We start from the raw sequence: 27,609 nt of genomic DNA, 5'->3' as shown, positions 1-27,609 counted from the left end.
TAATGTTTTCAAGGTTCCATGTTGTAGCATGTATCAGTACTTCATTCCTTTTTATGGCCAAGTAATATTCTATCTACCACATGAATATGCAAAATTTTCTTTATCCATTTATTAGTTAATGCACCAGTATGTGTTTACCTTTGACTATCATGAGTAATGATGCTATGAACATTCATATGCAAGTTTTTGTATGGATATATGTTTTTATTTCTCTTGTGTATATAACTAGGAATGGAATTGTTGAATCAAATAGTAACTATATCTTTGACTATATCTTTAGCTTTTTGAGGAACTTTCAGACTATTTTCCAAGGTGTCTGTGCAGTTTTACATTTCCACCAGCAGTGAGTGAAGTTTCCAATTTACCCACAGTGTCACCAATGAATTATCCATCTTTTTGACTGTTGTCATCCCATTGTGAATGAAGTGATAGCTCATTGTGGTTTTGATTTGCATTTTCCTACTGACTAATGAGGTTGAACATCTTTTCATGTGCTGATTGGCTATTTTTACATCTTCCTTGTAGAAAGATCTGTTCAGATCCTTTGCTCATTTTAAAAATTTGGTTGTTGGGGCACCTGGGTGGCTCAGTTGTTAAGCGTCTGCCTTCAGCTCAGGTCATGATCCCGGGGTCCTGGGATCGAGCCCCGCATCGGGGTCCCTGCTCGGCCAGGAGCCTGCTTCTCCCTCTCCTGCTCCCCCTGCTTGTGTTCCCTCTCTCACTGTCTCTCTCTGTCAAATAAATAAATAAAAATCTAAAAAAATAAAAAATTTGGTTGTCTTTTTATTATTAAGTTGTAAATGTTTCTTTGCATATTCTAGACTTAAGTCTCTTATCAGATATATGATTTGGAAATATTTTCTCCCATCCTGTAAGTTGTCTTTTCACTTTCTTAAGTGTCCATTGACACAGAAAATTTTTAATTTTGGGGAAGTCCAATATATCATTTTTTCTTTTGTTACTGGTACTCATGGTGCCATATTTAAGAATTGGATTGCGAGGATTTACCCCTGTTTTTTTTTTTCTATGAACTTTATAGTTTTAGCTCTTACATTTAAGTCTTTTTAAAAAAAGATTTTATTTATTTATTTGAGAGAGAGAGAAAGTGTAGGGGGGAGAGGGACAAGCTGACTCTGCGCTGAGTGCAGAGCCCAACACGGGGCTTGATCCCATGACCCTGAGATAATGACCTGAGCCGAAATCAAAAGTTGAGGCTCAACTGACTGAGCCACCCAGGCACCCCTACATTTTAGTCTTTGATTCATTTTGAGTTAGTTTTGTGCATATTTTGAAGTAGGGGTCCAAATATATTCTATTGTATGTAGAGATGCAGTTGTCCTAGTACTATCTATTAAAAAGACTATTTTTGGCAGGGCGTCTGGGTGGCTCAGTTGGTTAAGCGACTGCCTTCGGCTCAGGTCATGATCCTGGAATCCTGGGATCGAGTCCCGCGTCGGGCTTCCTGCTCAGCAGGGAGTCTGCTTCTCCCTCTGACCCTCCCCCTTCTCATGCTCTCTCTCTATCTCATTCTCTCTCTCAAATAAATAAATAAAATCTTGATAAAAAGACTATTCTTTCCCCATTGAATGATCTTGGTCACCTTTATCGAAAATCACTTGATCACAGACACTTGAGTTGTCACATTGCTCGACATATTAGAAAATATTTTACTTTCATTGGTATACTTTTATGTAAGTGCCTATAGGGTTAGAAAGGAGACTTTTATAATTGCTTTCCTGATTACTGTAGACCTCTGTCATGCATCCACCCCAAGGGCCAATTCAGGTAGAATATCTTAAGTTGAAAGACTGTGTTGTGTAGAGAAGAGTTTCTAAACTCAAATCTGCTGAAGCCAGGGAAGTCATATATGGGTTAAGTTGCGATCCATAGTGATATAGCATATAAGAGGGAGCTGGAGTGTGGGCTTTAAGAGAGCCTCCCTACTCCCTCAGATATTTGCTGACATGGAGGAATACAGTTCAACATTTACTAGTTAGACATAATTGAGACATAATTGAGGGCCATTCTTGGCCCATGGGATGACATTGCTGCCTCTGATGATTGATTGTATTGCATTAGTACTTTTCTGCCATTCTTTCCCTTTCCTATTTTGTCTTTTCTGTGTTCTTTCTAAGCAAATATTGTACCACTTCCTAGTTTTATTAATTTCCCCCTGTTTTACTGTCACTTAAAGATTATAAAATAAAAGGATGGTCAAATCCAGACCAAAAACAAACCCAGGTAAAATGGCATAGAAATCAATAATAGAAGTCACAGCAAAGATAAATGCCGTTATCCTTAGGTCCCAAGTAACATTTACTTTTGGTTAAGTATAGATGGCAAGAACTGCTAGAAACTGGATAGGTTTTCAGACCCAATTGCCATGATAGAATTTAGTATACTCTTAACTTGTGCTGAATCAAGTAAACTAAAAATAAATGGAGAATTTAAAACAAATTATGTAATTTTCAAGGATATGGATATCTACAAAGGTAGATCATATATCCGAACACTTTTTAGAACTGAGTTTTGAGTAGTGGCCTCTGAATGGAACAATAAATGGTGAGGAGGGGGCCCAGCTGGAAAGGGACACTCAAGCAGAGCAACCTTGATTTCACATGTTTTATGTAGTTTTCATGCTGGATTTTTCCATAAAATCTATTTTGAGATAACTGAGTGGTTTATACTGTTAAAAATAAATAGATTGGTAAATAAATAACTGGATTGATTACCACCAAATTAGTCCGTAAAGTCCATCACATTTTTAATTTCATTTCAATAGAACTAGAAATAAATGAAAAAGTTTGAAAAAAAATATCAGACCCACCGCCCAATTCTTCCCAAATAATAATAGGAGAAAAGAGAATAATCAGAAGTTATAATTATAGTCTGTTTTGAAAAGAAATGCAAACACTGTATCAAAAGCTATCTTTTGGGTGCCTAGGTGGCTCAGTCAGTTAAGTGTCTGCCTTCAGCTCAGGTTGTGATTCCAGGCTCCTGGGATCGAGTCCTGCATTGGGCTCCCTGCCCAGCAGGGAGTCTGCTTCTCCCTCTGCCCCTCCTCCCTGCTTGTCCTCGCTCACTCACTCTCTCTCCCAAATAAATAAATAAAATATTAAAAAAAAAGCTATCTGTTAGAGCTAGGACAATAATGAGAGGCAACTTTTCTCATGTCGGTTCCTCATCTGATCCACAGAACACAGAAAATGATTTAAATGTCTGTTTTCTAAATTCTCCCAAGTATAGCCATAATTAATACCATTCTAGATGTATTGAAGAGAAATTAATTTATTGTATACAGTGGGTCTTTTGGGCCTTCTGGCCTCATTTTCTTGGTGATCCCTGGTTGAGCGAGGCTGGCGTGCCTTATTAAAATTACAATTCCCAGTGTTGATGAGGATATGGGTAGTTGAGCATGCTCATATGCTGCTGGTGGAAGTATGAGCTGGAACCACCTATCTGGAAAGTAGTTTGTTAATCTGTATTTAGAACCATAAATAAATTAAAATCTTATACTTTTTATTTGATAACTTTTTATAATTGATAACAAGGAAAGAGATTTGGGCAAATATTTTACACAGAGACTTCAGGTTAGTTTTTAAATTTTTACTGCGGAGATTTCTTGGTATGTGGAAAAGTCAAGATAAACTTTGTTTCAGTCTGTTGGCCTGCTATAACAATACTATGGACTTGGGGCGCCTGGGGAGGTCAGTCGTTAAGCGTCTGCCTTCGGCTCAGGTCATGGTCCCAGGGTCCTAGGATCGAGCCCCGCATCGGGCTCCCTGCTCCGCGGGAAGCCCGCTTCTCCCTCTCCCGCTCCCCCTGCTTGTGTTCCCGCTCTTGCTGTCTCTCTCTGTCAAATAAATAAAATCTTTAAAAAAAAAGAAACAATACTATGGACTGGGTAGCTTATAAACAACAGAAATTTATTTCCCATAGTTCTGGATGCTGGGGAGTCCAAGACCAAAGCACCGGCAGATTTCGTGGCTGGTGAGGATCCACTTCTTGGTTCATAGACAACAGTCTTTTTTCTGTGTCCTCACTTGGTGGAAGGCACCAGAGATCTAGCTGGGGTCTCTTTTGTAAGGGCACTAACACTGTTCATGAGGGCTCTATCCTCATGACCTAGTTACCTTCCAAAGGCCCCACCTCCAAATACCATCACAGAGGTTCATTTATTTCAGTTTCTATTTTAAGGGATTTTTTTTCTTATTTTTCCCCTTTCTGACAATAAGCTTTCTAATTGTATGAATTGTTTACCTTGTTCTATAGTCAAAATATAACAAGATGCAATCCTAAACTACTAATCCATGTTATTCCTTCCTATATACATAATCATTTCTGTTCATTTTGGAGGGTTATATTTTCATGCTACTTAAAATCACAAGAGGGCGCCTGGGTGGCTCAGATGGTTAAGCATCTGCCTTCGGCTCCAGTCATGATCTCTAGGTCCAGGGATCAAGCCCCGCATTCTGCACCGGGCTCCCTGCTGAGCAGGGAGTCTGTTTCTCCCTCTCCCTCTGCCTCTCCCCACTACTCCTGCTCTCTCTCTCTCATTCTGTATCTCTCTGTCTCAAATGAATAAATAATAAAAAAAAAATTCTTAAAAAAAAAAAAGTTTCTCTCTGGCTCTGACATCCTTGGAAAGTCATTGGTTATAGAAGACTGGTCTGAGGGAGGTGCCAAAAAGGGTTAGGACATGAAAAGGTATTTAGGAGATTAAAAAATTATGAGTGCTGGGGCGCCTGGGTGGCTCAGATGGTTAAGCGTCTGCCTTCTGCTCAGGTCATGGTCCCAGGGTCCTGGGATCAAGTCCCACATCGGGCTCCCTGCTCAGCGGGGAGCCTACTTCTCCCTCTGCCTCTTTCTCTGTCTCTTATGAATAAAGAAATAAAATCTTAAAAAAATAAAGTAAAATCACAAGAAACTACATATATTCATTTATCATCTCCTTTCATAAAAAATATCATAATATAAATACTATTCCTGTAATAAACATGGTTAATCCTGTTTAAGTCACATTTGCCATACATGTTTTGATTATGGAGCCCTTTTCTTCCATGCATGCCTTTAAAAACAGTTCAATAAGTGAAGCTCTAGATTATTTGACTTGTTCTCTAATTTCCAGAAAGCTACATTTCACAGGACTGAACGTTGTTCTTTATAATAACGAGGTATTAGTATTCAGTTGGTTCTGAAGTTAGAGGCATTCTGATTTACTCTAGATTTTGTTTTTGAAAAGCACAGGTAGACTTAACTAATGTGTTAAGAGAATATCCCCAAAGAAATAATGCTGGAGGTCTCAATAAGATTATCCCCAGGGTACCAGCTGCCAGCAGAAGTTGAAGAATGGTGGGTCTCAGGCCTCCAATTAGGGGAAAGAATTATCTGGAGGAGAAAAAAAGAAAGAGATCAAAAACATCACAGGGATATATGTCAGAAAGGACTACTGTCTTCCACCTACAAAGGCTGTGTGCTCCTCCCATAATCCTAGGTAGGGGCAATGCCATAGGAATTTCAGTTCTGAACATTATGATTTCTTGGGAACAGAGCAGATGCTTTCTTGGTATGAGAGAAGTCCCCAAAACTTCATTTGTCAAGCTAACTTTGCATAAGTCTAGTTAAACGCTGCATGATATGAAGCTTGAAACAAGTAACACGGTATAATGAAGAAGAGTGTTTAGTTGCTTTGAAGAGGTGATATTCCAAATATTTAACAACTGTTATAACATAAGGGACATCCATTCAGATGGAAGGTGACTAAAATGTACCATACAGGCCAGTAGTGGCCTTATATTATTAGCCTTATCTGCTGCATTCACCAGGCATCTGCGTCACTGCTGGGTGAAGTCTATGTGGCGGGGTTGGTCCAAGTGTGGACCATGTCTTCAGCACACTAGCATCCGCATCAAAGGTGGGAGGCTCTACATAGTAAGTTGGGACGATTTCAGCCATACATAAGGAAATTTTGTATGAAACTTAGGAACTCAGTGGAGATGAGGTGGCTAAGTGCTGATGAAGAGAAATACTTTACTGTGAGTTAAAGAGTTTGGGAATAGTTGAAGAAGTTGACATTTAAGAAATTTATTTGAGGATTATTACATTAGAAAAAGAAAGGTTTGAGGGTTTGAGATAAATACAGAGTCTGTTCTCCTGATGCAGTGACCTTAAGTTAATGTTTGATGGCCTGTGCCGAATGTGTGTTTGCAGTTCATATTAAACTGTGCGTCACACATTGTTTCTTTTCCATATCTCGATTTGAATTTTGTCTGCTGGTCTTGAGTCTATGGACAAATAGAATCTTTTGCATTATCAAATGTGATGATATAGTTTAGCCTCTTAATAAAATACCTGTTAACATGTTTGCTTTAAAAATGTGTCAGGTCAGGGGAGGAGGGTAGGGGGATGGGTTAGCCTGGTGATGGGTATTAAAGAGGGCACATTCTGCGTGGAGCACTGGGTGTTATGCACAAACAATGAATCATGGAACACTACATCAAAAACTAATGATATAATATATGGTAGTTAACATAACAATAAAAAATTAAAAAAATGTCAGGTCAACATAACTTGATAAATATCAAATATCTTAGAAAATGTTATAATAAAATAATTTATGCAGGCAGCAAACATGATCCTAAAATTTGACCAAAATTAGAATAATTAAACACATTGTTTTGGGTGTTCCTAACCCTTGAACCTGGAGATGTCTACATTATGGTAAGAAATGAGGCATAGAAAGGAAAATGAGGTAATATGTTAACATTTTAAAACTTTAATATTACTTTTCTAGATAAACGACTTCAAATTTTTATTCATGATCAGTCAGTGATCAGTGGCCCAAACATTTTAACCAAGCGATCTCTTTATGAGAATATTCTAGAAAATGTTATCTATAGACATTAATAACTACATTGAATAATGATCTTAATATATGTTATCTTTTCATGTTCAAATTTGTCAACTTTTGTTCCCTTACATTAATACATTCCAATTCCCTTATACGTTAGATCTGTTCTATAATCTTTACCTTACTCATCATCCTTCTGGGCTTTACAACCCTATTCATTCCCAAACCCTGAGTCCTGAATTTCATGTGAGTAATACTGACCTTGAAGGATTATCAAAGATATTTCTTATTTCAGAATTTCCTTGATCTATTGATTTAGAGCATTATTTGGTAGTCCATAAATCTAATTTAATTTAGAAAATCCCTCAAAAGGTAGGAGTAGAGAACACCTGAACATACCTATTGACCCAGGCAGTTGTTTCTAGTGTGTTCTCTAGGCCAGTGGCATCAACATCTCCTGAGAACTTGTTAGAAATACAAATTATTAGGCCACACTTGAGATCTATTGAACCAAAAACTCTGAGGGTGGGGTGCCGCAATCTGTTTCAATAAGCCCAAGTGATTCTGGTATGAGCTAAAGTTTGAGAACCACTGAACTACAGAACTCTCAGTGTTAGTTCTGTGCTTGATAAAGAAGCAAACAATTGTCCCATGTGGTAATGGGCTATTTTTGGTCCTATCCTGAGGCCTACATAGGGATATTAACTATTTTCATTAAGTATTTAAATAAAGTTAATGCTATCTTGTGTACTCAGAATAAAAGTCATACAAGATTAAAATGAAAAATGTTTGAATAATCTAGTTCCAAAAGTATCTCTTTAGATCTACTCTAGTATGGCTTAGAATCATTACGTTTAGGAATAAAGTCTCGTGACTTATTTCACAAGACAAAAATTTCCCTAAATTTTGTCTTTCAACTTCATATTTTGTCTTCCATATTTTTGTGAAGCAAATTCTATAAATACTCAGTTTTATTTATGGGGTGCCTGGGTGGCTCAGTCAGATAAGCGTCTCTGCCTTCAGCTCAGGGTGTGATCCCAGATTCTGGGATTGAGCTCCAGGTCAGGCTTCCTGCTCAGTGGGGTGTTTGGTTTTCCCTCTCCCTCTTCTCCCCTTTTGCTTGTGCTTTCTCACTCTCTCTCATTCTCTCTCTCAAATAAATAAATCTTTAAAAAAATAAAATTTTTATACTGGTCATTTGATGTTTAATATTTGTTTATTTTTAATTATGTACTTCCACAAGTGGTTCCTGCAGTTATACCTAGATGTACCTTAATTTTGGTTCCTTCTTTCTTTTTTTAAATTTTTTACTTTTTTAAAGATTTTATTTATTTGAGAGAGAGAATGAGAGAGAGAGAGAGCATGAGAGGGGGGAGGGTCAGAGGGAGAAGCAGACTCCCTGCTGAGCAGGGAGCCCGATGCGGGACTTGATCCCGGGACTCCAGGATCATGACCTGAGCTGAAGGCAGCCGCTTAGCCAACTGAGCCACCCAGGCGCCCCTGGTTCCTTCTTTCTTAACTGTTTAATATAAAGTTTATAAGAACAGGTCCAAATCCATTTTTTTTTTTAATTATTCTGTTTCTGGGCCTTAGATATATTTATCCCCTGGAGAAAATCTCATTTTATTAGCCATTTTGGAAAACCCATTTTAGGGAGAAACAATCTTACATCTGCATGCTGTACTGTGGAAGTGGAAATTTTTATTGGTGTCCATGTTTCCAATAGAAAAAAGCAACACTATTTAATAAAGGAAGTTGAGTGAGGAAAATTCAGGGCTAATAGTAATTGGAAGAAGAGTCAAGGAGCTGACAGACTGGTAGCAGTGTGGCTGAAGAGGAATTTGCGTGGGGCGACAGTTGCTAAATGCAAAAATCTTCAGTTGTTTCATTCATGTATGCCTTGTAAACCTTCCTCTCCCTTTCTCATGTGAAATCTTTAGACATATTCTACATCACTTATGATAGTTGGTGGAATGGATTTTCTTGGGGGTGCATATGTGAATATGTTCTAAATTTTGCTTTCAAGGGTGGTGGTTGGCAAGAGAAATTTAACTGCAGTAAAAGTAAACACCTGAGTTTCCATGAGTAGGAGGGGTTCTAATAAAAAGAAAGTGTTGAAGATGATAGAAAAAAAAATTCACAGTGTAGAATTACAAATAATCAACATGTGCTTGAGGAGATTTAGAACTCCCAAGATTTTATAAAAGGAAAATGTGATTCAGTAAAAGTATTTTTTATACAGATATTAATACTTGTTTAAATAGACCTTAAAACTCAAGTGACTGCAAGTTGAAGAGCTAGTTAAACTGATATTCAATCAGTAATATTCAAAAGCACATTCATTTTTACATTACTGAAAACAGCTTTTACATAAATCTGCATATGTAAATTACCCATATAGTTGAAGATTCACTTTCAAAGTAACAAAATCTTATTTACAGTTGAGTTTTTAGTGAATCTGTATTATAAATTTATTCATTTTGGTGTACTGTTACTCAATTTAACCTTCTCTTGAGGAAATATGACTGTTATTCTGAACATTAATTTTGAGTTTGGCATTGAGCAGAGCCTATATTAAGCATTCAGTTCATATTTAATGAATGAATGAATGAACTAATGAACTGTACCCTTTATTTTCAGATCTAACTAACCAGGAAAAGATCTGCTACTTGTCTTAAGTTTATTAATTGTCTTAAGTGATTAGCTTAAAAAGAAATTCAATAAATGTATGAAGTGTTACAGTACCTAGATATTCGTATTTCAAGCTTTTTTTTTTTTTCTAATTATGCGCTCAATTCTTTGCTTGGGTAAAGGAATGTCACACTGCATGTAGGTAAGATATATTTGAGATTTTAGGAGCAGGAGCATATAAGAACACAGAGCCTGTTGAATTGTTTTTTAATATAAACCACCATTAGACATTTTCAGATTGTCTTCATGATGAGGACATGATGAGTAGGGAAATGTATAGAAGGATCTTTATTTAAATATTGGTTCTTACACTCACTCTGTCCTCAGCATTCAGAATGTCTGAGCGTAAAGATCCTTAGAACTGATGGGGTAAAAAGAGTTGGTATGGAAAGAAGGAAATCATGGCATAAAACAAGCCTCCTCATGCTTTTATTACCTTGTCTGCTGAGGATCTAATGTCATAGCACTACGGTGCATGGCATCACAGTGCTGCTTAATTATTTTTAGAACTATGAAATATTTTACGCAAAAACGATAGGAAATAATGTAATAAGCATCTCTATATATACCACCTACCTTAAGATACAAAATATTACAGATACTACTGAAGCTTCCTGTGTTCATTTTCCTTTATCCAGTGGAAATCACCCATAGAATTTGATGTTTAACATTCTCAATTTTCTTTTGATATTTTTACTATATGTATATGTATCCATAAGTGTTATGTAATATTCTTTTGCATATTTTTGAACTTCGTATAAATGGTATTCTTCCATACCCTTTTAAAATTAACTTTCATGCTTTAGCTATTTGCACATATGTATTTGCTCTTTAGTTTATGTTATTGTATAGCATTTCATTGTTTAATTATACCAGAACCTATTTACTCATTTTGTGTCTGATTTACATTTTGATGGCTTCCATTTTTTGCTATTGCAAACAGTTCTTCTTTGAGCATTTGCAAATGCTATCTTGTGCACATTTGTCAGAATTTCTCCAGGCTATTACCTAGGGGGAGGATTGTTGGGCTTTCGAGTGAATGTATCTTCAACTTTGCTATACAATGCAAATTGTTTTACCAATTTATACTCTCAGTTGCAGTGCTATTTTATATCCTTGCTGACTACCTGATATATTCAGGCTCTTAAATTTCGCTAATCCAGCAGGTGGTAAATGGAGTCTCACTGTTCTTTTAATTTGTGTTTCCCTAATTACAAGTGAGCTTGAGCATTATTACATGCTCTTTGGCCATTCATGTGTCCTCCACTGAATGTCTTTGTCATTTTTCTATTGGTTTGTTTTCTTTTTCTCATTGAATTATGGACATTTTTCTTATATTTTAGATGTTCTTTCTTGGTATATTCTTTATAAATGTATTCTCCCAATTGGTAGTTTGTCTTTTCATTCTGTTTGTCTCTCCATCCATCTATCTGTGAAGATAAATTTATAATTTTACCGGTCAAATTTATCAGGCTTGTTCCTAATTTTTATTTTTGTACGTTGTTTAAAAATATACTTTTTATACCTGAGATTATAAACATATTTTCCTGTATTTTCTTGTAAACATTTTGCAGTTTTGCCTGTCATATTTAAGCATCAATCTGTGCTCAGATGATTCTTGGGCATAGTATTAGGTAGAGATCTATTTCTTTCTTTCTTTTTTCCATAAGGATAGCCAATTGTCACAGCACTGCTTATTAAACAGTATGTCCTTTACTTACTGATTTTGTTTTCATGTGTGCAGAGGTCTGTTGTTCTTCATTTTGGCTTACTTCCAAGATCTGTGATCTACCTTTCCTTTGCTCCCTATAGTATATGACTTTCCACCCTCCTTGCTTGTGGCATTTCTTTAGGTTTTTAACTCAGTTCTGTCATTCACTTGTAGATTTGGAGAAATGTAATATGATTTTAATTATTTTTATCATTTTTTTCTGCCATGAGATGTATCTTGTCTAATTACCAAGAATGCACTTCTGTTTTTTCATATTAACTCCCATTTTTGATGGTGTTTCCTACAAAAGGACCCATCATTTTCTTTTATATTCTTTTTATTGATTGACATATTAGAATTTGGAAGGACAATTGGAAATGTTGTAATTTTTAGTTTTAAGATGCAAAAGGTAAATTTTCAAATACATTTCTTAAAAATAAATTTAAAATAACCTGCTTTTTTCTAAATGGCTGGTAGAGTATTTTGCTTAACACCCTAGAAAACTTAACATTTTTTAAGCAATTTGATTCTGTACAAGTAGGCAGCATATTATGCTTTGCTTGAAATTCATTAAATGTTAATCATACCATGCAAATTGTTGACTGATCTTCTTTATTTTTTTTAGATGATTGGAATCCATTTTCATACCCATATAAAAAACTGGATTATGGAAAGTGGGAGCTTTATATCCCACCAAAGAGGAATAAATCTCTACTTGTACCTCATGGATCCAAATTAAAGGTACTTTCTACCCTCCTGTTTTTATATGAACTTATTTTCTTTTTGTTTCATATACAAAGTTTGATTTAAAATATTAGAATGTAAACTGATGCATGATAATTATGGGAGAAATAGTCTAAATGTTTAAATAGAGGAGAATTGAAGAGACATCATCAAAAAATTGTGTTATATTGGGACTGTTTGGTAAGGTACTGAACTTATTAACTGTATTATTATCAACTTTGGAAACTTTATGTAAGGAGGGATTGAGTAATTGCAGAAGTCTAGCTTGAAAAAAAAAAAAAAAGTTTAATAGAAAAATGAAACCAGTCTTCAAATCAGCAAATGTGGAGAAAATTTTTACCTATAAAGAGAGTCTTGATAAAATTGATTTTGTGGGAGCGCCTGAGTGGCTCAGTCGGTTAAGCATCTGCCTTCAGCTCAGGTTGTGATCTCAAGGTCCTGGGACTGAGCCCCATGTCTGGCTGGGGCTCTCCCTCTCCCACTCCCCGCTACCCCTGCTTGTGCTCTCTCTCAAATAAATAAGATCTTAAAAAAAATTGATTTTGTGATGAGCTACATGAATGGGGGAGGCAATACTGTGTGTTGGAGAACCATGCATTTTGGGGACATGATTTTCCTGGTTATTCATCTTTCTGGTCTTTAACATTAAGATTTGTCTTAATGTTAAATTAAGCCTGCTTGGATTACCTAGGGGCCTGCCTGTCAGAGGCAAGCTGAGCGTCCTTCACATACCCTCTGCTTTGGCTAACCATTATGTTTCTGTATTCAGGGTTTCAGAGCCCATATAGCTAGCATCTCTTGTCTCCTCAGGGGAGGTTTGAAAGATGGGTTTTGAAAGCCTGGATTACAGATTTCAGACATTTGATTATATAAAAGGTTATCTAAATCCTTTAACGTTTACTTGATTTTATCCAGTGCTCATAAAATTATATAATATTTCCACGTCCCCTTGTTTCTTTCCCTTCTTTGGACATATGATTGTATTCAAAGCATTTATCATGATAGATCCTGTGACTGAATTATTATTTTTATTGGTATTTGTTACTTAACATTATTAACTCAGTTACTTAAAGTAAAATCAAAATGTATTGTATTTGTATGATTGTTTTGCAGCTTTTTTTTTTAAACAAATAATGAAATTTTACGTATGTCAGAGAATGACTGAAATATTGCCACACATAATATAGTTACCAGAAGAGCGTATTGTCTGGAATAAAGAGACATTTTGACATGGGATGGCAGCAGCCAACATTCCTCTTAATCTATAGTGAAAAGGAGAAAAAGTAGCTACAAGTGTACAATAAGAGGGATTTACATTTAATATAAATAATCCCTTTCCAAGTCAGTATAAACTCCACAAGAGCAGCGGCCTATGCTGTTTTGTTTCCTAATATTGTCTGTTCTCAATTCTTAGAGCAATACTTGGCACAGAGTAGGCACTCAAGAAATATTTATTAAATATTAAGGCCATTTTTAGGCCCAGTTTTGAAAGAATAAGTCAAAGAGCTTGGTTCTTCTCTAGTATGTGGCCTGGTTTTAGGAAACTGTGAGGCAGGGCGACTCTTCTTGTACTGCTTTCGATGTCACTTTAGGTCCTATAGCCATTTGTTCTGTTTGTTTTTTTTGTTTTTAAGAAGTGAACTTACTAATTTTTTAAATCTTTTTTGCCTTTTTAAATTTCTTTGCCATCTTAAGTTAGAAAAATTTATGAACTCTGACACCTTACCAACTTCTTGTGTTAAATGGTGCCTGAATTAACCTTGACAGGTTTTTTTATACATGGGGAAAAGTAATTGATTACCAGGAATGAATGATTATTGATATATACAGGAGATAATGGTAAACATTTGCCTCTCCCATCCAACTCCAAATCCTTTATACTTTCTGCTATGGTCTGAATATTTGTATTGTCCCCAAAAACATGTGTTAAAATCCTAATGCTTGATGTAATAGTGCTAGTAGGAGGGGGTTTGGAGGTGCTTAAGTCAGGAAGGTGTAGCCCTCTGAATAGGATTAGCGCCTTTATAAAAGGGACTTCAGAGAGATCCCTAGTCCTTCCATCATGTGAAGATACAAGAAATCTGCAGCCCTGAAGAGGGCCCTCATCTGACCAGGTTGATACCCTGATCTCAAACTTCCAAATTCCAGAACTGCGAGAATTAGTTTTCTGTTGGGTATAAGCCACCCAGTCCGTAGGATTTTGCTATAGCAGCCCAAACAGATTAAGATGCTTTGTACACTAGGTTATGTACTGTACTATGCTTTCTTTTAAAAATTTATTTGACTTAGATGAGATGAAATGATTCTGTGATAAAAAAAAAAGTAGCTTTTACCTTTCACTTGGCTTTGAAAATCTATGTCTAACATAAAATAAATGTTCAGCAAGTATCAAGTAAACTGTTGTGTAATCATTCTTCATTATTATTCTCTAAAAATTTCCATGAGGATAATTAACTAGAAATTTAGGCCCAAAATATTACTCATAGTATTTAGATGTTTCAAATGTTGAGGAAACATTTAGATGCTGTTAATATGGTGATATAATTAGTTTTTCATTTATGGGAAATGATGTATCAGATTTTCTTTGAGGGAGGGGTTAAATTCTCTATAAAAAAATAAACTAACTTGAGATTTTTGGCCTTTCAATTTGAAGTTATCCCTAGATAGTCTATCTTGGTAATTAAAAATCTTGTTTTAAATTGAACTTGAAAATTTATTTCAGTTCCCAAGGGATTGACCTTTATAACTCACTTGAGGATGTTTCTCTTATGAATTATCTGGTAACTGCTAACAAAAATAGAAATGTTACCTACCATTGAGATAATAGCTTTGTTTTCTCTGTAAAGCATTTTTCAATTGAATACTTTGGAAGAAAATACCTAACTGCTTATGTGGTCATGTAAATGTCTCCTTTCTGTGTGAGTTTACCAAATAGGAAATATTTAAAAAAAATATAGTAAGGTGAATTAAACATTCAAGACTATAGAGATATAAAGAAAGAAGACTACATTCCTGAAGGAAAATGAGACATATGTTATTCGTGTCTTTAATACTTTTTCTTCCTGGATGCTTAGCCAAATTAATGTATCAGAAGGTATTTTTTGTTGTTGCCACTATTTTAAAATATACATCTTTAATAGCACTGTTAAGTTTTTTTTAAAAAAAAAACTTCTCAAGTTGTTTCATAGAAATTTAACATAATTATTGAGTGCTGTATGTCAGGTGCTGTCCTTGATCTGTGATGCTTGTACTGAAGTGTAATAATATATGTGGGCTGCGTGTGCTTTTAAAATAAGGTGCTATTAGAACAAAATATTAGTGGACAGTTTATTTATTCTGTCATGGTAACAGGAAATAACAGAGTGGCAACAACATTCAAGCACATTTGGTAACATGTTTAGAAGGTGACCAGAGAGAGGGAAGAGGAATATTTTAACGTGAGAGTACTACATGAATAAAAATGTGTGTACTGATTGATGTCCCAACAGGAAGCAAATGGCGCACATGCAGGCACACACACACACACACACACACAGATACACACAGAAATAGGGCAGTTTGAACAATGTTTTTTGTTTGTTTATTCGTTTGTTTTTCCAAAAGGCTGTTTTCAAAGTTGAGCATGCAGAGGGGATCCACAGGGTGGGGTGAGGGAGCCTAGTGGCACCCAAATTTTTACCTTGCCTCGGCCACTGGGAACAAGGGCTCAATTATAGAACTCAGAGGGAGAAAGAGTTGGCCATCTTGAAGGAATCACTGAGCTTTGTGAGAGACAGAGTTAATTCATGGCAGCTGTGCAGGGAAGGAGCCAGGGGAATAAGGAAACAAATACTCTGATCTCTCACTCTTCTCCTTCTCTCTGACCTCTTACTGGGGCTGCACATGGGCCAAACCCAAAGAGAAGCCAGTGTCCTGGGGAATATGGTCCACATGGTCAGCATCCTGGGGCAGAGAGGTGGATAAGAAGTAAATCTGTCCTAACTTCGTAAAATGTAGCTCAGGAGGTCAGTAAAGACCTCAGGTCAGGAAAAATAAGAGATCAGGGAAAGTAAACTGTTGTAGGCAAACTGTGAAGAATTCTTTTTCTTTTCTTCTGATTCCCATTTTCTTTTCTTTTCTCATTCTAATTAATACCCAAATGACTGCCAAGGACAATGAGAATTGTCTTTTTAGTGTTTAGGATGTTTGTGTATTTTAACTTTTCTTTGCCAATCAGTAACAAAATGGGCTAGAACAGAGGTTTCTTGATACTAGGCCTTTAATAGTTTCAGGGGATTCATGTGTCAGTCATCACAGGATGTTATAACAAAATTCTATACAGTGGGTGGCTTAAACAACAGACATTTATTTTCTCACAGTTCTGGAGGCAGGAAGTTCAAGACCAGTAAGCATAGTTGGGTCCTGGTGAAAGCTCTTTTCCTGGCTTGCATATGACTCCCTTCTTGCTGTGTCCTCACATGGCTTTAATCCCACCATCAGGACCCCATGCCATGACCTCATTTAAACCTAATTATCTCCCAAATGCTCCATCTTTCAATATGTCATAGTGGGGGATAGGACTCCAACATATGAGTTTGGAGGGGAGCACAGTTCAGACCAGACCACATTGCTTTTCTAATTATATTGAGATGTTATACAATCGATAGGTGGAAAAGGGACACAGAACCCAATACCTACATTTGCAATTTTCTTAGATAACACACAATGAAAAAAAAAAAAAACAAGGATTCTGTTATATTCATATTGAATTTTATCCTGATGGTAATGCTATGAGAGAAGGTATTGTTATTATATTTTTTATTTCCTACAGGAGTACGCTCATCTGTGGACTTGAATGCAGGCTTGTCTGACAGCTAAGTCCACGCTCTTAACCATTACGTTACAATGTCCTGTAGGCTCAGGGTTCACAGAGAAAAGGGAAAAAAGTGTTAGAGAGGAAATAAAACTGGAGTCACAGATTTAGTGACTCATTTCATACCATATTTGTCTTTACTTTTTTTGTGTGGAAAGCATTATCCCCAATTTTCAGGGAGCTGAGAAAGAAGAGCATGGAAGCGACCTTCCCTGAGAATAGAAAGGAGATAGGTAATTTGTAGAAAGAGTTTGGGTTTTAGGGGGTAAAATATCAGATTTGTTAAGTAAAGTGAAACATACTAATTGAGATCTGGAATGAGATTGCGAGGCAGAAGGATGCCATTGAGTAGTTTGGGGGCAGGGATATGGCCTGTTGAAAAATTCATATCTGAATATTTGCTTAAGAAGGTAAGTCTCATTTGTACTTGCATCTTCATAGCAGCATGATTCATAATAGCCAAAAAGTGGAAACAGCCCAAATGTCCATCAACTTATCTACAGACAAAATGTGGGAAACCCATACAATGGAATATTATTTAGCCATATAAACACGTGAAGTACTGATACATGATACATTTTGGATGAACCTTGAAAACACTGTGCTCAGTGAAAGAAGCCAGTCATAAAAGCCAAATTTTGTATGGTTTTATTTTTATGAACATCCTAGAATAGGCAAATCCTTAGAGACAGAAAGTAGATTAGTGGTTGCCAAGAGCTGGGAGGGGATGGGGAATGACTGCTAATGAGTATAGGGTTTCCTTTTAATGTGATGGAAATGTTCTGAAATTAGATCATGGTGATGTTTGCATACCATGCAACCTCGCGAACCATACTAAAAACCATGGAATACTTTGAAAGGGTGAATGTCATGTTATGTGAATTATTTCTCTGATACAGTGAAACATTTGTATTTGGTCTTTGTCCCAGTTGTTGGCATATAGCTCCTAAAACTCTTGAGGGACGGGGGAGAAGAAGAAGGTAAATCTCATAAGCACTTTATCCTTCGTTTATGGAATATTTTCTTGTATTATTTCTTTTTTTTTTAAAGATTTTATTTATTTATTTGAGAGAGCAAGAATGAGAGAGAGAGAGAGAGAGAGCACATGAAAGGGGGGAGAGTCAGAGGGAGAAGCAGACTCCCTGCTGAGCAGGGAGCCCGATGCGGGACTCGATCCCGGGACTCCAGGATCATGACCTGAGCCGAAGGCAGCCGCTTAACCAAGTGAGCCACCCAGGCGCCCTTTCTTGTATTATTTCTTTGCCAATTTTCTTGTCCCCATATTCTTTGTTCAGTGTTTCAGGAATTTATAATCTCTAGATATTGAATCCTTTAAGTTTTCTTCTCTTTTTCTCTCAAGTTGCCCATCATTTTGACTTTCTGTTCTGCTTTAAGAAATAACTTTATTTTCCAACTACTTTTATTTTAATAATCACATTTTTTTAACATTTAAGACTTTATTTATTTATTTGACAGAGAGAGAGAGAGAGAGAGACCACAAGCGGGGGGGGCGGCAGGCAGAGGGAGAGGGAGAAGCAGGCTCCCTGCTGAGCAGAGAGCCCGACGTGGGGCTTGATCCAAGGACCCTGGGATCATGACCTGAGCCGAAGGCAGACGCTTAACCACTGAGTCACCCAGCACCCCCCCTTTTTTTTTTAACATTTCTAATAACATACTTTTGTTTTCTCCTTTTGCATACGTACTGTCATTGTTAAATGCCCACAAATACTTTTATCTTTTTGAAAATTATTGTAGATGTTTTCTTTTATTTTCTTTCCCCAAATTTGCTTCTTACTCCTGACCCCCTACTCTCATTTTCTTTTTTTCAGATTTTATTTTGTGTTTCTTTTAGTCTCTGTCTTTCATTCTGCATGCTGTTTTCAAATGCCTTGTGATCCATGGCTATATGGTCATATTTTAGAATGAGGTAGGAAAAAGCATTTGAAAATTCTGTGCACATACACAGGGCCTTCTTCCTGGTGAGGTTCACTCTTGGGTAGTCAGAAAGTGAGCCAGCTTTTAAATTGGTAGCAATAAGTGCAAGTTTTTCTTTGAGATCTTTCCAAATGAATCTTCCTATCCCCTACAGGGGTAGGTGGAAGGGGTGTGGACCAGAGGACTTTATACCTGGCTACTGGCATTCATGAATAAGGACAAGGGAAGTGGAGGATGGTTCCACCATGAAAGCTGACACTAAGCCACTTAATCCCCCTACTTTCAATCATGTGAGTCACCTCTGTCATCTACTGTACTCATTGTCTCTGGTGCCTTCCTAGTTCATTGTTTTTTAGAGCATCAACCTCTAATCTCCTGTTTGAGGGGTAAGAGGTGGTGTTCTGGAGGGATATACATTTATCTGTATAGGCTAGGGAGAAGGTGTGCTCCAGAGCCCACAGTCCCCTTGTGGAATACCCCTTGTTTAACACAGTCCCCTTGTTTAACTTCCTTCTTCCATAGTGTTAGGAGCCTGCAGATGTCGAATCTCCTCGCGGTGCTGTGAAGCAAATTGACCAGCTCTCTTTAGGTTCTTCCTCTGCAATATCCAGTTTTAATTTTTGCCTTAGTTCCTTCTCACTTCAGCTACTTTCTGTCTTTCAAACATTTGTTGAAATTTCTGGTCTCTTACTGACTTCTTTTCTGTTAATACTGTTTGTATTGCTTTGCTGTTATTTCAACAGACATTTGTTAGGCTTGTCATTTTTAATTCATACTTCTAACCACCCTTCTTTAAATGGAAGAAGAAAAAAGTACATCTACTAGATAGAAGAATATTTTAAATTTTCTGGGGCCTTAGGTCATTATATTCTCATTGTATGCCATGATTATAAGATTTTGGCCAAACTGATTATTTCTTGCTTGTGATATCTTGATATATTATTATATGTGATAAAGATTTTCTTCTTTATAACCCACAGAAAATCCTCTACTCACTTCATTTGTTACCTGGTTCACCTTAATCAACCTTTAAGACCCTGAAACATCTAATTTGTGAGAGAATGCATAGTTAGAATTAGATGCTCCTTCCCTTACCACAGAGATTGTAATTCTTTGTGTTTGCAAAATACAATATGAATGTTAATAAACCTAAATAGCATACCAGGAAATGGTCTTCCTCTGTAGATGAGAATAAAGGCTTGCTAATTGATTCATTTTTCTTTTCTTTTCTTTTTTTCTGAAGTTCTCTAAAATGTTGATAGAAAACACAAAATAAATATGTACATTTCCAAAGGAGTCTATTTGCCAGTCTAAAGAGTTAACTCTGTCTGCCTAGAGAGGGTGGGTGAGGTAGAAAGTGGGAGTGGTTTTTTCTACTTTGATTTTGCTCCACATTAATTTCTTTATCAAATTTTGCTTTTTTTCTCTCTTAGCTGAGTTAACATATATTTAATTTTATATTTTCTGCATTTGACGTATTATACTGTCTTCCCAGATGTAGGTGAAGAAATAAATGATAAAATGCCTGCGCTTTGAATTTATTGTCCATTTGGAGAAAACTCCCCATAAACAAATGCGTTGCTTGAGCATTCTCTGGCTGGGAAGGAAGTAGAGGAAGAAGCTCATATTTTTGAGAAGGTTGTGACAGGAAAAAGAGGAATAAGTAAATGGAATATGTGGTTGTTTCCCTTTTTTTTATTTGTTAGTGATTTAGTTCTCTTTAATTTTGGCTACATATTGATGGGGCCAAGAAGGAACCCAAGAGAGAAGATGATGAGGAGAAAGAACAAGGGATTAGAGACAGATTCTTGGGGAAGTGGACAGATGGAGAAGAATAAAAGTCACAGGTTTACTAGTCAGGGAATGATTATGGGAAGAGATGCATTTTAGGCTTCGTCTTGTGGGGGTTAATAGATGTAGATTAATGAATAGGTTGTCAGGGGTCAATTAGGGAATAAAGGAATATAAAGTCAAGCAAGATTGAACAGGAATTAATAATTCTATATAGGAGACAGTGGCCAATTTGACTTATGAGGATATCATGTATAGGGAGACTAAAAAAAAATAGTGAATCTCTTTGAGGAAATTTTACTCTGAAAACGTGCAGGACAACATAATTGCTAAAGTTTTTTTTGCTTTTTTTCTATAATTCTGCTTTTTAAAAAATCCATCATTTCTTAAAACGTCAATAATTTTTATAATGACCAACTTATTCTTTAATCTGTGTTTTCTTCTTTTTTTCCCCCAGGACTTTGACCCTTAGTGATCTCATTATTTTCCTCACAGATATTCATACTCTCTCTTCCAAAGCATATAAAAGTAGTCTCATTTTCAGTTAACAAAAGTTAGCTACTGTTAATGGATCCTGAATGTTCTTCTCTTGTATGGTAGAGAGTCCTGGAAAGAAGAACCTACTGTCATGTACATGTGCTCTTTCCATATTCTCACTTCCCATTCGTTGGTTTTTATCCTGTCCTACTCTTAATATCCTAATAAAATAAAAATAGTACAAATAACTGCATGATGGTACTTTCAAACTTAAGACCTGTGAATGAAGCAATGTAAATCTCATTTACAAATCATTTGAACCATATATTTATATCAGTATTTCATATAAATTCATAAATGAGTTTTACTGTGTCAAGGCCTGTGATAGGGTCTCAATCTTCTGCAGTTTCTGAGGGATCATTTCTAGTCATGATATTGGAAAAAATATATCCTTTTGCTGTGTATCACCTGCCAACTCAAACTTGTCATAAATCATTGTTTTTGTAACTTGTTAACACTTTCCTTTCCTAGGCACATTACTATAGAAATTCTTTCGGCAATGGCTTGAGATCTTATGTATTTTACATTTTGTCCAGGATTAAAGTTTATGTATTATGGATATCTAGATTCAAAGTTGTTTAGATGAACATAGGGGAAGGGGAGGAAAAAAAGAGAGGGAAGCAAACCATAACAGACTCTTACAATTATAGAGAACAAACAGGGTTTCTGGAGGGGAGGGGGGTGGCAGGTTGGGCTAAATGGGTGATGGGGATTAAGAAAGGCACTTGTGTTGAGCACTGAGTGTTATATGTAAGTGATCATTCGCTAAATTCTACTCCAGAAATGTCCCAGTCCATTTTCATATTAGAGCCCCACAGTCATCATTCTAAGATTTGAAATCTGCTCATGTTATGCTTCTGCCTTAAACCCTTTGTGATGAACTCTCCCAACCCCTGATTTGGTTATAGCTAGGGTTTTCACACTGTGTATCAAGAAGCTGACCTGGTGAGTTTTCAGATTCCCCAGTACTCACTTGAAATAAGGAGATCCTTTCCCTGTTTTATACTGGGCTCCCATGTATGATTATGTTTAAATAATTTTTCTATTTTGAAAGAACTGAACAACACTGGCCTCTAGTTTAAATTCTGTACTCTTAGTTTGACATACAAAGCCCTCCATGCCCTGGCCTCTGGATTCCTCTCCAACTTTGTCTTTATCCTTGCCTCAGTCCATTTGAGCTGCTATAACAAAGTATTGTAGATGGGGTGCCTTACAGAGAACAGAAATTTATTAAAGTTCTAGAGGCTAGAACTCAGAGACTAGGATGCCAGCATAGTAGAATTCTGGTGAGGGCTCTCTTTTGGGTTACAGACTGTCAGCTTCTCATTGACAGCTTCTCATATGGTGAAGAGCAGAGAGAGGAAGCAAGCTCTTAGACTCTTATAAAGACACTAATCCCATTCATGAGAGCTCTACCCTCTTGACCTCATCTAATCCTCGTTACCGCCTATACTCTCTGCCTTCTAATACCATCACATTGTGGGGGGGAGGTAGAATTTCAACATATGAATTTGGGGCGAGGGAGACACAAACATTCAGTCCGTAACAATGAGGTACAGTCCACACTGAAGTACTTGCAGTTTGCTCAGATGCCATTCTTACCATGTCTCAGCAAATGCAAAGGCAGCATCCCTTCTACATGGAATGGCTTCCCCTGCTGCTAACAAATTCCTAGTCTTTGATGTAGAGTTTAGGTGCTATTTATTTTTGGTGAAGTTTCCCGTAATGCCAAACTCTACTTTCCACTTACCAACTACCCCTTCTGCCACAAACCTTGCTGGAGCCTGTTCCCTCCTCATTCACTGTGATGATATGTAGTTTTAGACTGTAAACTTTTGGAGGACAGGGTCAATGTCTTGGTCATCCTTGTGTCCCTGGGACCTAGATAGAAGCTACTCAATAAATATTATTGACGTCATGGATGAAATGGATAGATACCATCAGGTAAGCCCATTTGCCACTGTTGGAAATATTTTTGCATATGCACATTATACAGAAAGTGAAAGAAATTTATAAAGTTGTATGTCAGTAACTTTAAATTATATTCTTTGAATTTAGGCATCTTTGACCTATAGAATTGTTATTTTTGGAAATCCTATTGATATCAGGGTTAAAAACAAATGAACAGATATTAGAATCTGGAAATCACAGCTAGTTTTAATGAGTCTTTAGCATTTTCTGTGTTAATAATTGCGAGTTACTGTTTAGAGAGCTCAATACTAGAAAAAAGTTTGCCTTTCTCCGGAAGATTTGAAGTGTTTATTTTTATCTCACTATTATTCCCCCTTTTCTCTTGTCTGTCAGAAAACTTAAAATTAAGTGAAATGTACAGTTGCAATAGCCATCCAACTGCAGAGCCCTACACCATTATCTCGCCTCCTTGCCCTGCAGCCCTTCTTGCCTTCTGACTATTTTCATTGTAACTGTTGATTTTTCTTTCTCATTTTATTTTTAAATATGACAGTCTATATTTTTTAAGTTGTAAGTTTTTTGAAAGTTAAGAATATAAATTAAATATATGCAAATCTGTGAATAAGGGCTTGAAATTACTTCCAAAAAGACCCAAGTTTGTTTTAATATTTCTTTAGATCACCTATGAGTAAATAAATGGGGCCTAAATCTTTTTCCTTATAGTTCAGAACCAGTTAGTTAGGAGGCTACAAAATGGATTTACTATGGGATGTGCCAGAGGTCAAAATATCTGGATGAGTACTATGAAGAAAGACAAGTCCAATTATAGGATTATGTCACTCTTATCCTATCCCAAATTAATAATCCTATGTTATTTCTCTACGGGTGAGACACATATCATCTGTTTTAGGCATTTTCCTCACTGAAAACTTTCTCTAACCCTGAGGAGTATTTACTTTTGACACAGTGAAATCGAAATGTGGGATGCACCGTTGCTACATCTAGGCCTATTTTGCTTAAGCTATAATAAATTATGATGAAAGAAAAAAATGGCACAGGTTCTTTTTAGATATATAGATGCAATCTTATTACACCTTGTTTATATTAAGCATTGGAGTTTTCCATGGTGGGATGAGGAGCGGCTTAGAGTATGTAGTTTTGTTTTTCCTTTTCGTCTTCAAGCTAAAGCCCTGCAGAGTAGGAGTTTGTTAGTGAGATATCACTGGCAGTATAGGGATTGCTTTCTGAAGTCATTATGAATTAACAGCTAATGGGTAGCGTTCTTTGGTATCTCGTTTATAATTGAGTGCAGATAAATGAAAATCAAACACAAAGGGAACTCAATTTTATCATTAATTTTGACTTTGTTTAACGGATGATTTCTGGGCACCACAGCAGCCTTTCTAATTTGTCTGTGTATGATGAAGAAACTAATCATACACAGCTCAGAGAACAAATAACATACGTTTTCCCCAAAAGGTCACCTTCAGAGACAAGCACAAGAAAAAAAAAAACTCATAAACCTGTTGATTTTTTTTCATTTCTCCTATGTTTTTACTCTTCCTTCTTTTAAGAATTCAGTATATAAAATAATTATTTCATAATTTAATATATGCAATAATTAAGTATACAGAATTTATAGCCTAAGCTAGGCTATAAATATAATCAGCTTGTTTCTTTGTAAAGAGTCCTTTGTTTATTTTATAGAACTTAACTATGTTCCAGGTACAATTTAAACATATTAAAATATTAATTCATTTAGTTTTCAATGCAGCCCTATCAGGAATGTCCTATTATCATTATCCCCATTTTTCAGAAGAGAAGAGTGAGGCACAAAGAGATTATATAGCTTTCTCAAAGTCACCTAGCTAGCTGTTAGCTGATAGTTGGTAGAGCTGGGATTGAAACCCAGTAAGTCTGGCTCTAGAGGTTGTGTTCTTAACCATTATGCTATGTTTCTATAATTTATTAGTTTAGTTACAATTCCTGGGACTTCTTGATAACTCTGCTTAAAAACACTACCAAGCTTAGCCCTTGGCTTAAATGATAAACCTTTGCAAATTCTGGTATGTTTTTAGAATGCATGTTTTCCTAGGAGCAAGTGACAATGCAATGACAGTAATAAATTTGGGAGAAGACACATAAAAAACAATCTGATATATTTTTAGTTGTTAGGAACATTCAATAGAACATATGGTATAAGTAATATACATATATTTATATATGTCTAAATATATATATTTCAAGTTAGGTAGTTGATGGAATCATAACTACTATGTGAGGGCAGCTTACAATGAAGATTCTCGAAGGAAGCTATGCACACAGATTGCAACAGTTTGATCTTATGGTATTGCTAGTCACTATGTAGTATGCATGCATACATGTATATGTGTTTGTGTGTGTGTGTTGGTAGATATGTGTGTAGTTAGTTTTATAGCTCTGTAAGCCAGAAATTTCTAAAGTAGCGTGGACTTTACTTTGTACTTTTTAAATCTAGACTAGTCCCTATGCCTAGCATGACCATATCGTATATCCATGTCCTACCTCTCTGGCTAGATTTGTCAGCTTGGGCACTGATGAAGGGGCAACGCTCAGAAAGCAAGGACCTGGTAGTTGGTTGAGACCATACACAGTACCTTGGAAGGACTTCGCTGTCATTATAGAGTCAAAAAAGAAAGAGACTAATGTATCCACAGGATAGAGGATGAAAAGCTAAGGATAGAGGATGAAAGAAACCCAGTTGTTTATAAAGCTTGTGTGGCTGGCTAGACAGAGGATGGTTGGAGAAGTCCATAATGAATGTGGTTCAAGAAAGCAAATAAGGTGTGAGGTGAGCCAGGTATGGTGAGTGTGGTGAGTGGGGATCCACCATTCTGTTCCTTTTTCTTCTTCTTCTTCTTCTTCTTCTTCCTTCTTCCTTCTTCCTTCTTCCTTCTTCCTTCTTCTTCCTTCTTTCTTCTTCTTCTTCTTTTCTTCTTCTTCTTCTTTGTAATGTGTTTTGCTGGCCTAGGACTACATTTGGTTGACTTTATTAAGGTTGTTTTAGTGGGACATAGGCATCTTTCTCAGTCACCATATTAAGTAAGATATTGGTTATTTTGCTTTGTCAAGCTCCAAAATAACAGTGTCTTGATCAAGATAGATGGTTCCATTTCTCTCTGAAGTAAAAGTTCAGGTCAGTAGGTGTTTTATGGATAGTCTGTGTCTGTTCCATGTGTATGTTCAGACCAGTTTCCTTGTTACCTCCTCTTGGCCTTCTGTCACCAAGTATGTTACCCACATGATAAACAATACCTACCATCTCTGTGTTTCCTACAGAAAAAGGAAAACAAAGGCATTCCCTTTTAAGGATATGAACACATCATTTCTTTACACATCCTTTTGACCAGATCTTAGTTTCATTGGCCATTCTCGCTGCAAGGAATGTTGGGATATATGGTTTTAGCTTGGGGGCCATTTGTCCAGCTAAAATTCAGCAAGTTCTGTCTTCAAGAAAAAATGGACGATTGCTTTTGAGATGCAATTAGCATTTACTGTCATAACCATTTAAAAGGAACTTATTTAAGGAAATGGAAGAATTAATCTTGAGCTAGAAACTTTTATTTTTATATACTTCTGCAATCAACTGTAAATATATCCTTTAAAACTTAAACAGCTTTAAAACTTTTATGAGTTCAGTCATTATAACTTAGAAATAGAGTGGCGTTCATAATAAAAAAAATTAGAGGAGAGAGCTGACAGTATACACTCAAAGATATAACTAGTATTATTAATGTACAATTATAATGATATCTTTTAGATTAAATTGTGAACTCCAACACTACACAAATAAAGTGAAAGTAAAATCCTAAAGCAATCTGGAATTTGTTAGATAATATTACGTGATGCTTAAAATTTTCCCACTTTTTGAAGGATGTCCAAATTATCAGGAAATGCTAGTCTCACTTTTAGTGCTATTTTTAATTTGACAACAACTTCTGCATAAAGTAAGAGTGGGATTTTAATGAAAATACTGCATGTAAATATAGCAGTGTGGGATGTAAAAGCATACTGAGCAGAATTTGCACCTGGACAGCCAACGAGGCTCTAACTTGTTTTCTTGAATAGCGAAATTGAGCATGTAAACTGATTGCCTATATAACAGAGAATTCTTAGGACAGCTGGATGGGTACATTTAAGATACCTAAGATTTAAATTAAGGTTTAAGAAGAATGAGTTTCCTTCCCTTCTTAACAGAGCTAAATAGGCATTGGCTCTAATCATTTATTTTTTGTATTGTTGGTGAGCATGTTTTTTTTTTTTAGCTGCTGAATAAATCTTGTTAATCACCCAACAACTGTACCTTGACATAGTTTCTATTTTTTAAATTTTATTTTATTACATTATGTTAGTCACCATACATTACATCATCAGTTTTTGATGTAGTGTTCCATGATTCATTGTTTGCGTATAACACCCAGTGCTCCATGCAGTACGTGTCCTCTTTAATACCCATTACCAGGCTAACCCATCCCCCCACCCCCCTCCCCTCTAGAACCTTCAGTTTGTTTCTCAGAGTCCATAGTCTCTCATGGTTCATCCCCCCCT

General features: G+C 36.3%; 1 protein-coding gene across 1 annotated transcript in view; it reads left to right on the top strand.

Annotated features, from left to right (window-relative positions):
- Positions 1-27,609, top strand: part of GBE1 (1,4-alpha-glucan branching enzyme 1) — a 270,358-nt gene that overhangs the window by 75,184 nt on the left and 167,565 nt on the right. The window contains exon 3 of the mRNA XM_073892065.1: positions 11,878-11,993. Within this exon, the coding sequence (XP_073748166.1) occupies positions 11,878-11,993 (116 nt within the window). The remainder of the gene's footprint in view (positions 1-11,877; positions 11,994-27,609) is intronic.

The sequence above is a fragment of the Callorhinus ursinus genome, unplaced genomic scaffold (assembly GCF_003265705.2).
Source record: "Callorhinus ursinus isolate GAN/ISIS: 27379988/994484 unplaced genomic scaffold, GSC_fseal_2.0 scaffold1, whole genome shotgun sequence".
In the NCBI taxonomy this organism is placed as follows: Eukaryota; Metazoa; Chordata; class Mammalia; order Carnivora; family Otariidae; genus Callorhinus; species Callorhinus ursinus.
This window is presented reverse-complemented; position numbering and strand designations above follow the sequence as displayed.